Consider the following 11,522-nt stretch of genomic DNA (forward strand, 5'->3'; position numbering starts at 1 on the left):
TGTATGAAGGGGTGATTGTGCAAATAGCACTGTATGGGGCAAAAACATAGAACATAAAAGAGGAAGAGTTTAAATGTGTTTGAGATGAAATGTCTGAGAAGTATGGTAGGGTTTACTAGGCTGGATAGAGTAAGAAACAGGGTGAGGAACACAGCAGTAGTAAAAAGGGAGTTGGGAGATAGGGTTGATGAAAGATCATTGGGATGGTTCGGACACATGGAAAGAATGAGTAAAGAAAGATTAATAAAAGTGTGGGAGGCAGAGGTGGAAGGAGTGAACATGAGGGGCCAACCAAGGATGAGATGGATGGATAGAATAAAAGGTGCATTTGGAAAGAGGATGAAGACTGTTGAGGGAGAAGACAGAAGATAGGGATGAGTGGAGAATGGTTGTCTATGGATGATGCCTTGATGCATGGGAGTGGGAGTGGGATGGGGGTTAGGGACTACATGTGAATGATATTCTGATGCAGCTCAAAGGGATTTCTCCCTGTCTTCTCTTTTTCTGTACGAGGGGACGGAGTCTGGGGTGGGGTGTCATTGATTAAATGAAGAGGCCTTGTTGTGGATATGCCGTCTTGTTGCATTGATTCTGACCCAGGGCAGAGGGCGAGATACAGGAATAAGAATACCATGTCATCCAGGAGGAGCCAAGAAAAGAGGGAGAGGGATGGTGAATGGGAGTGGAGTAATGAAATGGGTGGGAGTGGATTTATGCCTTTGACTTTGGCTACCTCCCTTTAAGGGGGGAAAAAGCCCTTGGTATTGGTATGTAAATGGGGGTGATTTTCAGTCCTGCATTATCATTGGTATCCATGAAGACCACAGGCTTTCTCTTTTCTCTCCATTTCCTTCCAAAGGGTCCTTCCTCTGCATGAATGTGAAAAGTTTTAAACAAGTCTTGCACTTGTGGCAACATTGGAAGCATATGGATCGTGTATCCTAGATGTAGATTCAAATCCACACTTCTTTCTGATGCCCTATAGCAACTGCTATTTGTCCAACTGTTTAGTATATAGTGCAAAAGTGATAGCTTCAGTTGCAGCTATGTGCTTTATGTAAGCTCCTCACCTCATCTCTGAGTCTACAAACTCAAATATGGTATTATTTGTTAGGTTTTGATCCCCCTGGATTGGTTTACAAAATCTAAGTATTTATTAACAAACTTTATTAAAACAGTAACAGTCTTATCACCATGTATAATCCCATTCATTAATTTCAACATATCAATAATTTTTGTGACACATATCAAGGCTTTGATACCTCACTCAAACCTTTGATACTGGTTTATTTCTTTCACACAGTACCACACTTCATATATATTTTTTTCAATGCCAAATCTTATTCTAAGGGGAAAAGGGGGTAATATCCAAAGATATACATTTTGTGCTTTAAATATATACAAAGTAGTCATTTGTTCATCCATTTTTTTTTTAGAGATAATGGAGGGAAAAAGTTTTGTAGGCAACAACCAGTACTGCTATCCTCAGGAACAGTATTACAGCAAAGGGGTGGAGTCTAAAGGTGTTAAAGGAGAGATTAAAGGAGGGATAACATATGTTGAAAGTGATCAGGATTTTTTCTTTTTTAATTAATCACAAATAATAAAAGAACAATACATCACTGATCCATTGGGATAGCATAGTACCTCAAGCACTGACTACATAAAACTAATGCAGGGTATGGGATGATGTATATCACTAAACCTAAATTTGAAAAGATCACAATTCATCTTTTGATGCCTTCTTCTTTTTCTTTGCCTTCTTGCCTTTTTTGGCTGCCTTCTCTTCCTTTACTTGTTCTCTCCCCTGTGTATGAAATATATGTTAAGAATCACAAAAACCTAACATGCAAATGTATTAAAAAGTTCTTACTTGCACAATAAAAATTATTTACAATTCAAATAATTTTAAACTTCCTTCAAGTTAACATTACCTGTGGTGTAAAACGACCATAATACTGTTTGTTTTCAACAGTGCACTCTTCAAGTTCTTCCTGCTCAATTAAGTAGTCTTTAGCTTCCCATGCATGAGACCCATCTTTGAACATAAAAATTGCTCTATTGCCATCTATCATGTACCTAGAAACAAGAGACTTTTAGATAAATGCTTTATGTGGCTAACCACAATAAGGAGCTAGACTAGAAATACTTTTGAACATGTTACATACTCGTATATTTTAAAATCTAATTACCAAAACAAACAGAACTTAACCTTTCAGCTTGAATGTGACTGTTCCATAATGCACTCTGCCAAAGTTTGGTTACCTCTTCTGCATTCTCTCTGCTATATATATCTTTAACTTTGACAAACATCATTAGAGTTTTTCCCTTCTTGCTCATCTTCAGTAGAGCCTCTGGATCTTGTATGTTGGTTGGATCAAACTGGATCTTGGGTTGTGGTCGCAAATGCTCGGGTAATTCATCCTCTGGTAGAGGTTCTTCATCTTCCTGAAAATTAAAATCAAATAATAATAATAATTGTAATTGACATGGGACTTCTAGGAGTATTTGGAAGAGACATCTGTTCAGTAGTGGACTATGAATGGCTGATCAATTGCTGATTGTATGCCCCACTCATTCCTGCCATGATAAACATGGCATGGCCCAATGATGCATACCAACTAATGGTGGTCTGGCAGCCTAACCAAACCAAGCAATCTTTTCTCTAAAGTCCCCAGTCCCCTGCCTAGTTTACTCAGGACCTGAAAATTGTTAGGTACTTGTAACACATTTTAACTGCCTACATAGCAGGTGGTTACTTCTATTCCAAAATATGGTTTAACTGTGAAACAGATTCAGTTATAATTAAATCATAGCTTCAGAATATTTCATTGCAAATACTGTGTAAAACAACATAAGTGAAAATTACCAGTTCCTTGCAGGTAAATATTGAAGAAAATTCATAATATATATATATAATATATATATATATATATATAAATAAAAAAAAATGTGGCTCATACAATGTCAGTTATCATATACATTTGCAAGATTCTTCATCTACATATTCACTAAATAACTTGATAATTTCTCATTATACCATGAACTCTATTTATCTTTGGAATGAGTGAGTGCATGCATACATGTGTGTGTGTGTGTGGAGGGTGTCCCCAAAATGAACTTGGGATAAGGTTATGTAGAGGGGTGTGTGTGTATCTACCTAGTTGTATTATATGGGAAGGGGAGCTATGCTCATAGTGACCAGTCTTTGTATCTCGCAACATCTAGTTTGTTCTTAAATTCTTGTACGGTGTTTGCACACACCATTGTTTCGTCCAATTTGTATTTACCTAGTTGTATTTACCTAGTTGTATTTTACGGGAAGGGGAGCTATGCTCGTGGGGTCCCGTCTTCATATCTCATTTTATCTAAACTATTTTTAAATTCATGTATTGTTTTTGCACACACCACTTTCTCATCTAACTTGTTCCAACTGTCTATTGCTCTGTGAGGAAAGCTGTTCTTTTTAAAATCTCTTCTATAGCTGTCTTTTTTTATTTTCTTTCCGTGTCCTCTTGTATTTCTGTCATCCCATTTTATCAGATTCTCTCTATCAGTAATTTCTATGCCTTTCATGATTCTGTAAATAGCTATCAAATCTCCTCTCTCTCTTCTTTGCTCTAGTGTCTGTAGTTTAAGTTTTTGTAGTCTCTCTTCATATGATAGTTTTGAGAGTGTTGGTGCCAGTTTTGTAATTGCTCTTTGTATTCTTTCAAGTTTTTTTATACATTTTTTTGTACTTGGTGACCATATCGTTGCTGCATATTCCAATCTTGGTCTTATCAGGGTGATTAGGATTTTCCTCACCATTTCTTCATCCAGGTATGTAAATGCCACTTTGATTGTTCTTATTAAATTATAAGTTTCTCCAAAAATCTTATTTATATGTTTCTCAGGTGACATATTATTCATAACAATGACTCCCAGGTCCTTCTCATTTTCTACTTTTTTTATTCCTTCTTTTCCCAAATTATATGATCCTGTTATTCTGTTTTTGCTTTTTCCAAATTCCATTATACTACACTTTTTTGTATTGAACTCCATCTCCCACTTCCTACTCCATTCTTGTACTTTATTTAGATCTCTCTGTAGTGATTCACAATCTTCTTCAGTTTTCACTCTTTTCAGTAATTTTGCATCATCTGCAAAGAAGCTCATATAGCTTTCAATTCCTTCATCCATATCATTAATATATATAGCAAACATTATTGGGGCCAGAACTGTTCCCTGCGGGACACCGCTTATTACTTCATTCCATTTTGAGTGCTGATCTCTTATCACTACTCTCATTTTTCTTTCTTGCAAAAAGTCTTCCATCCAATTTAGCAATTTACCTTGTATTCCTCCTTCATATTCTAATTTCTTAAGCAACTTCTTATGTGGTACTTTGTCAAAAGCTTTTTTTAGGTCTAGAAATGCACAATCAGCCCATCCATCTCTTTCTTGTATTATATCTATTAGCCTTGAATAGAAACATATTAAATTGGTGACGCATGATCGTCCTTGTCTGAATCCAAATTGCCTTGGATTTAGTACGTTGTTTTTTTCCAAGTATTTTACCCATCTACTTTTGATAATTCTTTCACATATTTTTGCTATTGTACTTGTTAGAGAGACTGGTCTATAGTTGGTAGGTTCTTCTTTATTTCCTCCTTTATATATAGGTACTATATTTGCTTTTTTCCAATCTTCTGGAACTTTTCCTTCTTTTAAGGAACTGCTTATTATGCTATGTATTTTGTCTGCCAGTTCATTCCTGCATTCTTTCAGAATCCAGTTTGCTATTTCATCTGGCCCATGCGATTTTCTGACATCAAAATTACCCAAGTGTGTCAATATTTCATTCTTTGTTACTTCTATTTCTTCCATAGGGGGGACTTTTTCCTTCCACTCAATCTCTTCAGGTTGTATATTTTCCCTTGTAAACACTGATTTAAAATGTTTGTTCATAATTACTGCCATTTCCATTTCCTCAGTGTATTCAACTCCTCCTTGTCTTAATTTCTCTAAGTCTTGTTTGTTTTTCAGTTTATTGTTTACAAATCTGTAGAATAGTTTTGGTTGATCTTTACACTTTTCTATAACATCTTTTTCATATTTTCTTTTTTCCTCTCTGCACTTTTGTACATATTCATTTCTATAACCAGTATATATTTTCCATTTTTCAGGTCTTCTGTCTTTTTTCCATCTGTTCCAGGCTTTGTCTCTTTTGTCCTTTAACTCCCTACAACTTTTGTTGTACCAGCATTTTACATATTCTTTTTCTTGTTTTTGTCTTGGGACATACTTTTCCACTCCTTTTTTGTAAATTTTTGTCAAAATATTCCATTTCTCTTCCACTGTTGTTTCTTCTTTGTATATTTCTTCCCAGTTTTCTTGTTGGAAGAATTCTCTTATTTTATCAAAGTTTGTTTTTTCATACATCATTCTTCCTTTTCTATATTGTTCATTTCTTTTCATATATTTTTCTTCATTAAGTTCCAGTTCAATCAATATGTGGTCACTTTTACCTATTGGTGTTTTATATTCAATCTTGTCCACTATTCTAGGTTCACATGTAATTATTAAGTCTAGCCTCGATGGTTCTTCTTCATTTCTATACCTAGTGTTCTCTTGTATCCATTGTGTCATTGAATGGTCAGTAATCATCTCAAGTAGAGCATTTCCCCATGAGTCATCACCACTCTTTACTGTCATTTCTTCCCAGCAGATTTCTTTGCAATTAAAGTCGCCCATCATAACTATTCTTCCTCCGTCTTCCATTATTTTAGTTAATGCTATCTTTGTGTCCTCTAACATACTTTTATGTTCACTCTCCTCCCATGAGGCTGTTTTCGGAGGCACATAATTGATCACAAATTTTCTGCTCTTCTTATCTCGGTCTTCCACTTCTATCATAATCATCTCTACTGTATTCTTTCCATATATGACACCTTTCACGTTTATATCCTTCTTAGTCAGGAACATAACTCCACCCCCTTGTTTTTTCTCTCTGTTTCTAATCCAATAATTGTATGTATCATGTCCTACACTGTTGGGTGGTAGTGGGCCTTTTAATTTTGTTTCTACAATTCCCATTATGTCCGGTTCTTTTTCTTTCAAATAATCATTCAGTTCATTCAATCCTGTTATCAATCCATCTATATTTGTGTAAGACACTCTTAGTTTTCTGCCACTTCCATTGTATTCTCTGTTTCCCTTATGTTTTTCTTTAGTATGTCGAACTGCTTTATTTTCATGTTCACTACTCTCCAATAGAATCTCTCTTTCTCTGACTCCGTTCTTTCCTCGTTTTTTGCCTTAGCTTCAATTCTTTTCTGCTTTTCTGCCTCTCTTTCCTCCTTATTCATTTCTCTTTTTATCCATACCTTTTTATATTGATCATTTGTTGCTAGTTTCCCTGTCTTGGATAGAATTTTCTCTGCTGTTGTTTGTGACCTGAATTTAATCTTAATTGGTCTGGTCTTATCTGTACTATATTTTCCGAGTCTGAATTTTTCCTCAATTTCCTTTATAATTTCTGGTTCATCTTCCTGGACTAATTTTAATAAACTGCTTACTCTTTCATTTTCCTCCTTGATTCTTGCAGTTCTATCTGGGTTATGTTTCTCTTCCATTCCTAATATAATTATACATTTCTTTTTGTCAGCTAATTCTCTTACTATATTCTCCTTCTGTCTCATCACTTTAATAACTGAGTCTTCATTATGTTCTTTCAATTGCTGTTTGACTATGTCAGTGAATGAAACCTTATTCCCTTCTTGAGTTATTCTCCAATTTTTAGCTTCTGTAGCTAGTTTCTCTCTGTTTTCATTACTATTCTTCTTCAATTTCTCATTCTCCTCCTTTACATTTCCTAACTGTCTTTTTAGGTCCTCTATTTCTTCAGTTAAGTTTCTGTTAGCCTTCTCTAGTTGTTCCAACCTTTCAATTCTTTGAAAAATGGAGTCTACGTTACCTAACTTACGCTCCAAGTCCTCGATCACCTTATCAACTCTCTCCTCTAGTCTTATCAGTCGGGGGGGGGGTTGTGTCCCCCCCACCCTCTTTAAATCCCTGGAACATATTCTCGTCACTTTCTTCTGTATTGCTCCTCTCTATACTTCTAATCTTTACATTTTTATTAGACATTTGATCCTCGCTAAGTCTTTTGTTTACCTTCCGCTTGTCTGGCTGGTCAAAGTCTACTCCCTCCTCATTTCCTTCCATTTCCCTCAGTAATCCCTCCCCTTTTCCTCTTTCCCTACGTTCCCACTACTCCACGAGCAATTTCCCCCCCACCCTGCAAAAACACTAGGCACTTCTCTTTGCGTTGGGATCCACAGACTTCACTTTTCTTCAGAACGTCTTCTAAGCCGTCCATTCGCTGAAGTGTGTGTGTGTGTGTGTGTAGCAACTATACATCCATCCTGGACCCATTTGTAACCCTTCCCCATCTTGACACTTCTTGATAAAGTCATCTCTGTCCCCTCCCACACCACTTGGATCAAGTCAATAAAGTGTCACACTGCACTTCCATAGCAGGACCCATCAGCCAGATCTGTTTAGTCCCACTTCTTTATTATATGGCAACCACGACCCCTCATTCACTGGCTGAGCGGGTTAGGGCATCGTTACTTGTGGTGAATTTCTAGGTGAGGGCAGTTCAAATCCTGCCACCAGCGAAGTTGAACCAAGGGCATGGATCATTAAATTCCACTCTACAAAGCCCTCTGTGAGGGGCACCATCCTAACCTCCCGATAGGGGGGAGTGTGTGATGTTAAACCATATCATCATCACAAATGAAGACAAGATGAACATTCCTTCCGGCTGTTTTATCTTATCCATTTACAACCATTCACCCTTGTACAAACCCTTGCCTGACTAGACTCAATGCTTCTTTCACCCTATTCATTCAAAATCTCAGTTTTCCTCTCAAGTTCATCCTATCCACTTCTGCTCCCCACCCATTTTTCTAGTCTTTCTTCCCGCACTCTTCCCATATACCTGAGCTATCTCAAAACTATTTGATCTACACTTCTGACACTTTCTACCCTTACTCTCTGCCTTGCCACATTTCTCGCTCTCCTTCTTCATAATCCCTACCATGCTTCTAACAAACTTTACCTCAAATATACATAGGCTCATCCTTTCAGCCACCTTCAAATACCAAATCTCCACTCCATATAGTGCCATGGGTATAATTACTCTCTCATACAACCTTCTCTTTGGATTCATGCCAAGACACCTATTTCTCATAACACTTAATTCCTCCCATATGTGTACTTGCACCCTTTACTCTAGAATTCACTTACACTTGCTACTACATGACCCCAAATATAGGTGTTCAAAGTTTTACTTCCTACAGATTTTCATCCTTTCAAGTCCCTTCCAACCTATCACTATTATTCATTCTTGTTGAAGTTTTGTTACTACCCTCCTAAGATAGGAGGGCGTTTATGAATTCTGACAAAGTTCAGGTTCTTCTAAATTAGCAGCAATGACGAGACAGAAGTTTGGGTGTACAAAACTCATTAATTACAAGTTATTCTCCTTTACTTGTACCTTAACTTAACTACATATAAGTTAACTATGCAAAAACAATTTCAAGTAGATAGATTTATAAGTAAAATTTTAGAACTGCACACCTAAATGATATAGCAACAGAAAATTAGATATTAATTTTGTAAATTATAATACATCAACATATGTTTTTCTTGGCAGAAATCAATAATAGAAAAAGTTGCTAAAAGCAATACACTAGCAAACTGAGCCCTGACAAGTGCCTACGATGCCATCTTTGTTTTGATAGATATGGAAATCAAAGAAATTAATTTGGACTAAAACCCATTGTTGCAGATGCATTCGGTGGTGTTTACCTTTAGCAATTTTTTTTTCATGGATTTCTGCCTTGAAAAATGTACAATACACTGATGTATTATATTTTACAATACTGATATTTAAATTTCTAGTGCTACATCTTTCAGTTCCTGTAGTTTAAGCATATTCACCAAAATATCCATGGTAACACAAGGTCACAAAGGTGACAAGGTAAAGTTTGAGTGTGCACATCCAAAATAAACCAATTCATATAATAGACTGGTAGCATTGAATTTATTATAGGTATTCGTTTGTATTCTGTTTAAACGGAAGGATTTTAGTATACTCATCAAATCATGGAATAAGCTATATAATAATGAATGGGAACTTTAGAATACCGGTACCTCGAAACAGCTACCGGTACACCCCCAATTTGTGTCATATTTAATTGTATTTTGTATCGTAAGATATGTAATGGTCTTATTACAATTATAACGTAATGACCACATAATAAAACATAAATTTTCTCTCACTAGTGACTGAATAATTACAAAAATAACTTACATCCCACTGATCTAACAGTCTTTCTAAATCGGCGTCGCTGTAATCTCGGATGTCTTTCTTCGCCCAGGCTGGCTTTTCTTCGTCTGTGAATTTCTTCGTAAATACAGGCTGAAGAATACATATTATGACAATTACATGAACAAAAGTCCATTTAACCATCTTCACGTTAGGTTTACGTGTCCTTACAAATTGATAACAGAATCCCATCTAACATCCTATTACAATTCAAATGCTGTTTATAATCTTTTCGATGCTCTTTTGCTTATAAAGAGAATCGCGTACTACAGTCCCGGTAAGATAGCATTATTGAAACTTCAAACATGTTTGTTTACATTTTGTATGTATTATTTTTTAAAGGATCATTGTACATACACACTTACACCAAGGGCTTTTTCCTCCTTACAAGGGAGGTAGTCAAAGTCAAAAGCATAGATCCACTCCCACCCATTTCAGTCCCACACACTCCACTTCCATTCACCACCCCTCCCTCCCTCCCTCCCTCTTTTCTTGGCTCCTGGATGACGGGTCATCCCTGCATCTCGCCCACTGCCCCGGGTCAGAGGCAATGCAGCAAGACAGCACATCCACAACAAGGCCGCTTCATTTACTTGGCACCCCCCCCCTCTCCGTCCCTTTATGCAGAAAAAGGATAAGACGGAGAGAAATTCCTTCGGACTGCGTCAAAATAGCCTATCATTCACACATACTCCCTCACCCCCACCCCCATCTTCCATCCACTCTCTTCCATGCATCACAGCATCATCCATACAGAATAATTCTCCACTCACTATCTGATTTCTTTCCTTCCTCAACAGACATAATTTTCTTTCCTAATACTCCTTATACCCCATCCATCCATCTCATCCTTGGTCGCCCCCTCATGTCTCCATGTACCTCTGCCTTTGACACCTCTTTTACTAATCTTTCTTCCTTCTTTCCATGTGTCCAAACCATCAACCATATCTCCCAGCTCCCTTTCCACCACCGTTCTCCTCCCAGCCTAGCAATCCCTACCATACTTCTCAGGCACTTCATCTAAAACACATTTAAACTCTTCCTTGCGATGTGGGGATGGGCGTTCGAATCCTGCTACCGACGAAGTTGGATGAAGAGTATGGCTCATTAAATTCCACGTAACAAAGCCTCATATGAATTTGAGCTAGGTATGATAAACACACACACACACACACACTTCAACGAACGGACGGCTTAGAAGACGTTCTGAAGATAATTGAAGTTTCGTGGATCCCAACGCAAAGAGAAGTGCCTATTGTATTTACAGGGTGGGGGGGGGGAATTGCTCGTGGGGTAGTGGGAAAGTAGGGAAAGAGGAGAAGGGGAGGGATTGCTGAGGGAAATGGAAGGAAATGAGGAAGGAGAGGACTTGGCCCAGGCAGACAGGCGAAAGGTAAACAAACGGCCCCCCGACCAGCTGAGCGACGATGAAATGTCTAATAAAAATGTAAAGATTAGAAGTATAGATAAGAGCAATACAGTAGAAAGTGATGAGAATATTTTCCAGGGATTTAAAGAGGGTGGGGGGGACACAACCCCCCCCCCGACTGACAAGACTAGAAGAGAAGGTCGATAAGATGATCGAGGACTTGGAGCGTAGGTTCGGTCATGTTAACAACATTATACGGAGGGTTGAAAAATTGGAAGAACTAGAGAAGGCGAACAAAAACTTAACTAAGGAAATTGAAGAATTAAAAAAAACAGTTAAAAGAAGTAAAAGAAGAGAATAAAGTCTTAAAGGAGAATAATAAGGAGAACAAGGAGGGTTGGAAAAAAAATCCAAGAAAATAGCAAAGTTGCATTCACTGACATAATCAAACAGCAAATGAATGAACAAACTGAAAACTCAGTTATTAAAGTGATGAGACAGAAGGAGAATATAGTAAGAGACTTAGCAGACAGAAATAAATGTATAATTATATTAGGAATGGAAGAGAAACATAACCCAGATAGAACCACAAGAATCAAAGAGGAAAATGAAAAAGTAAGAAATTTACTAGAATTAGTTCAGGAAGATGAACCAGAAATAATGAAACAAATCGAAGAGAAATTCAGGCTCGGGAAATATAGTACAGACAAGACCAGACCAATTAAGATTAAATTCAGGTCACAAACTACGGCTGAGAATATCTTATCCAAAACA

At 37.2% G+C, this 11,522-nt stretch overlaps 1 protein-coding gene across 1 annotated transcript; it reads right to left on the minus strand.

The window, feature by feature from the left end:
• Positions 1–1,150: 1,150 nt before the first annotated feature.
• Positions 1,151–9,580, minus strand: boca (LDLR chaperone boca). The gene is made up of 4 exons (XM_076203900.1): positions 9,365–9,580; positions 2,213–2,448; positions 1,935–2,079; positions 1,151–1,807 (listed from the first exon to the last, which is right to left on the minus strand). The coding sequence occupies exons 1-4, from the start codon at positions 9,569–9,571 to the stop codon at positions 1,721–1,723; spliced, it is 675 nt and encodes a 224-aa protein (XP_076060015.1). The 5' UTR covers positions 9,572–9,580; the 3' UTR covers positions 1,151–1,720.
• Positions 9,581–11,522: the final 1,942 nt, after the last annotated feature.

This window comes from Oratosquilla oratoria, chromosome 20 (assembly GCF_046742065.1).
Source record: "Oratosquilla oratoria isolate Oo_2021 chromosome 20, ASM4674206v1, whole genome shotgun sequence".
Lineage (NCBI taxonomy): Eukaryota > Metazoa > Arthropoda > Malacostraca > Stomatopoda > Squillidae > Oratosquilla > Oratosquilla oratoria.

Coding starts and splice junctions, on each gene's coding strand:
- boca (XM_076203900.1), bottom strand. CDS start 9,571: ATGGGATTCTGTTATCAATTTGTAAGGACACGTAAACCTAACGTGAAG. Junction 2,449..9,364: donor GACTGTTAGATCAGTGGGAT/GTAAGTTATTTT, acceptor TTTAATTTTCAG/GAAGATGAAGAACCTCTACC. Junction 2,080..2,212: donor AGTCACATTCAAGCTGAAAG/GTTAAGTTCTGT, acceptor TCTTGTTTCTAG/GTACATGATAGATGGCAATA.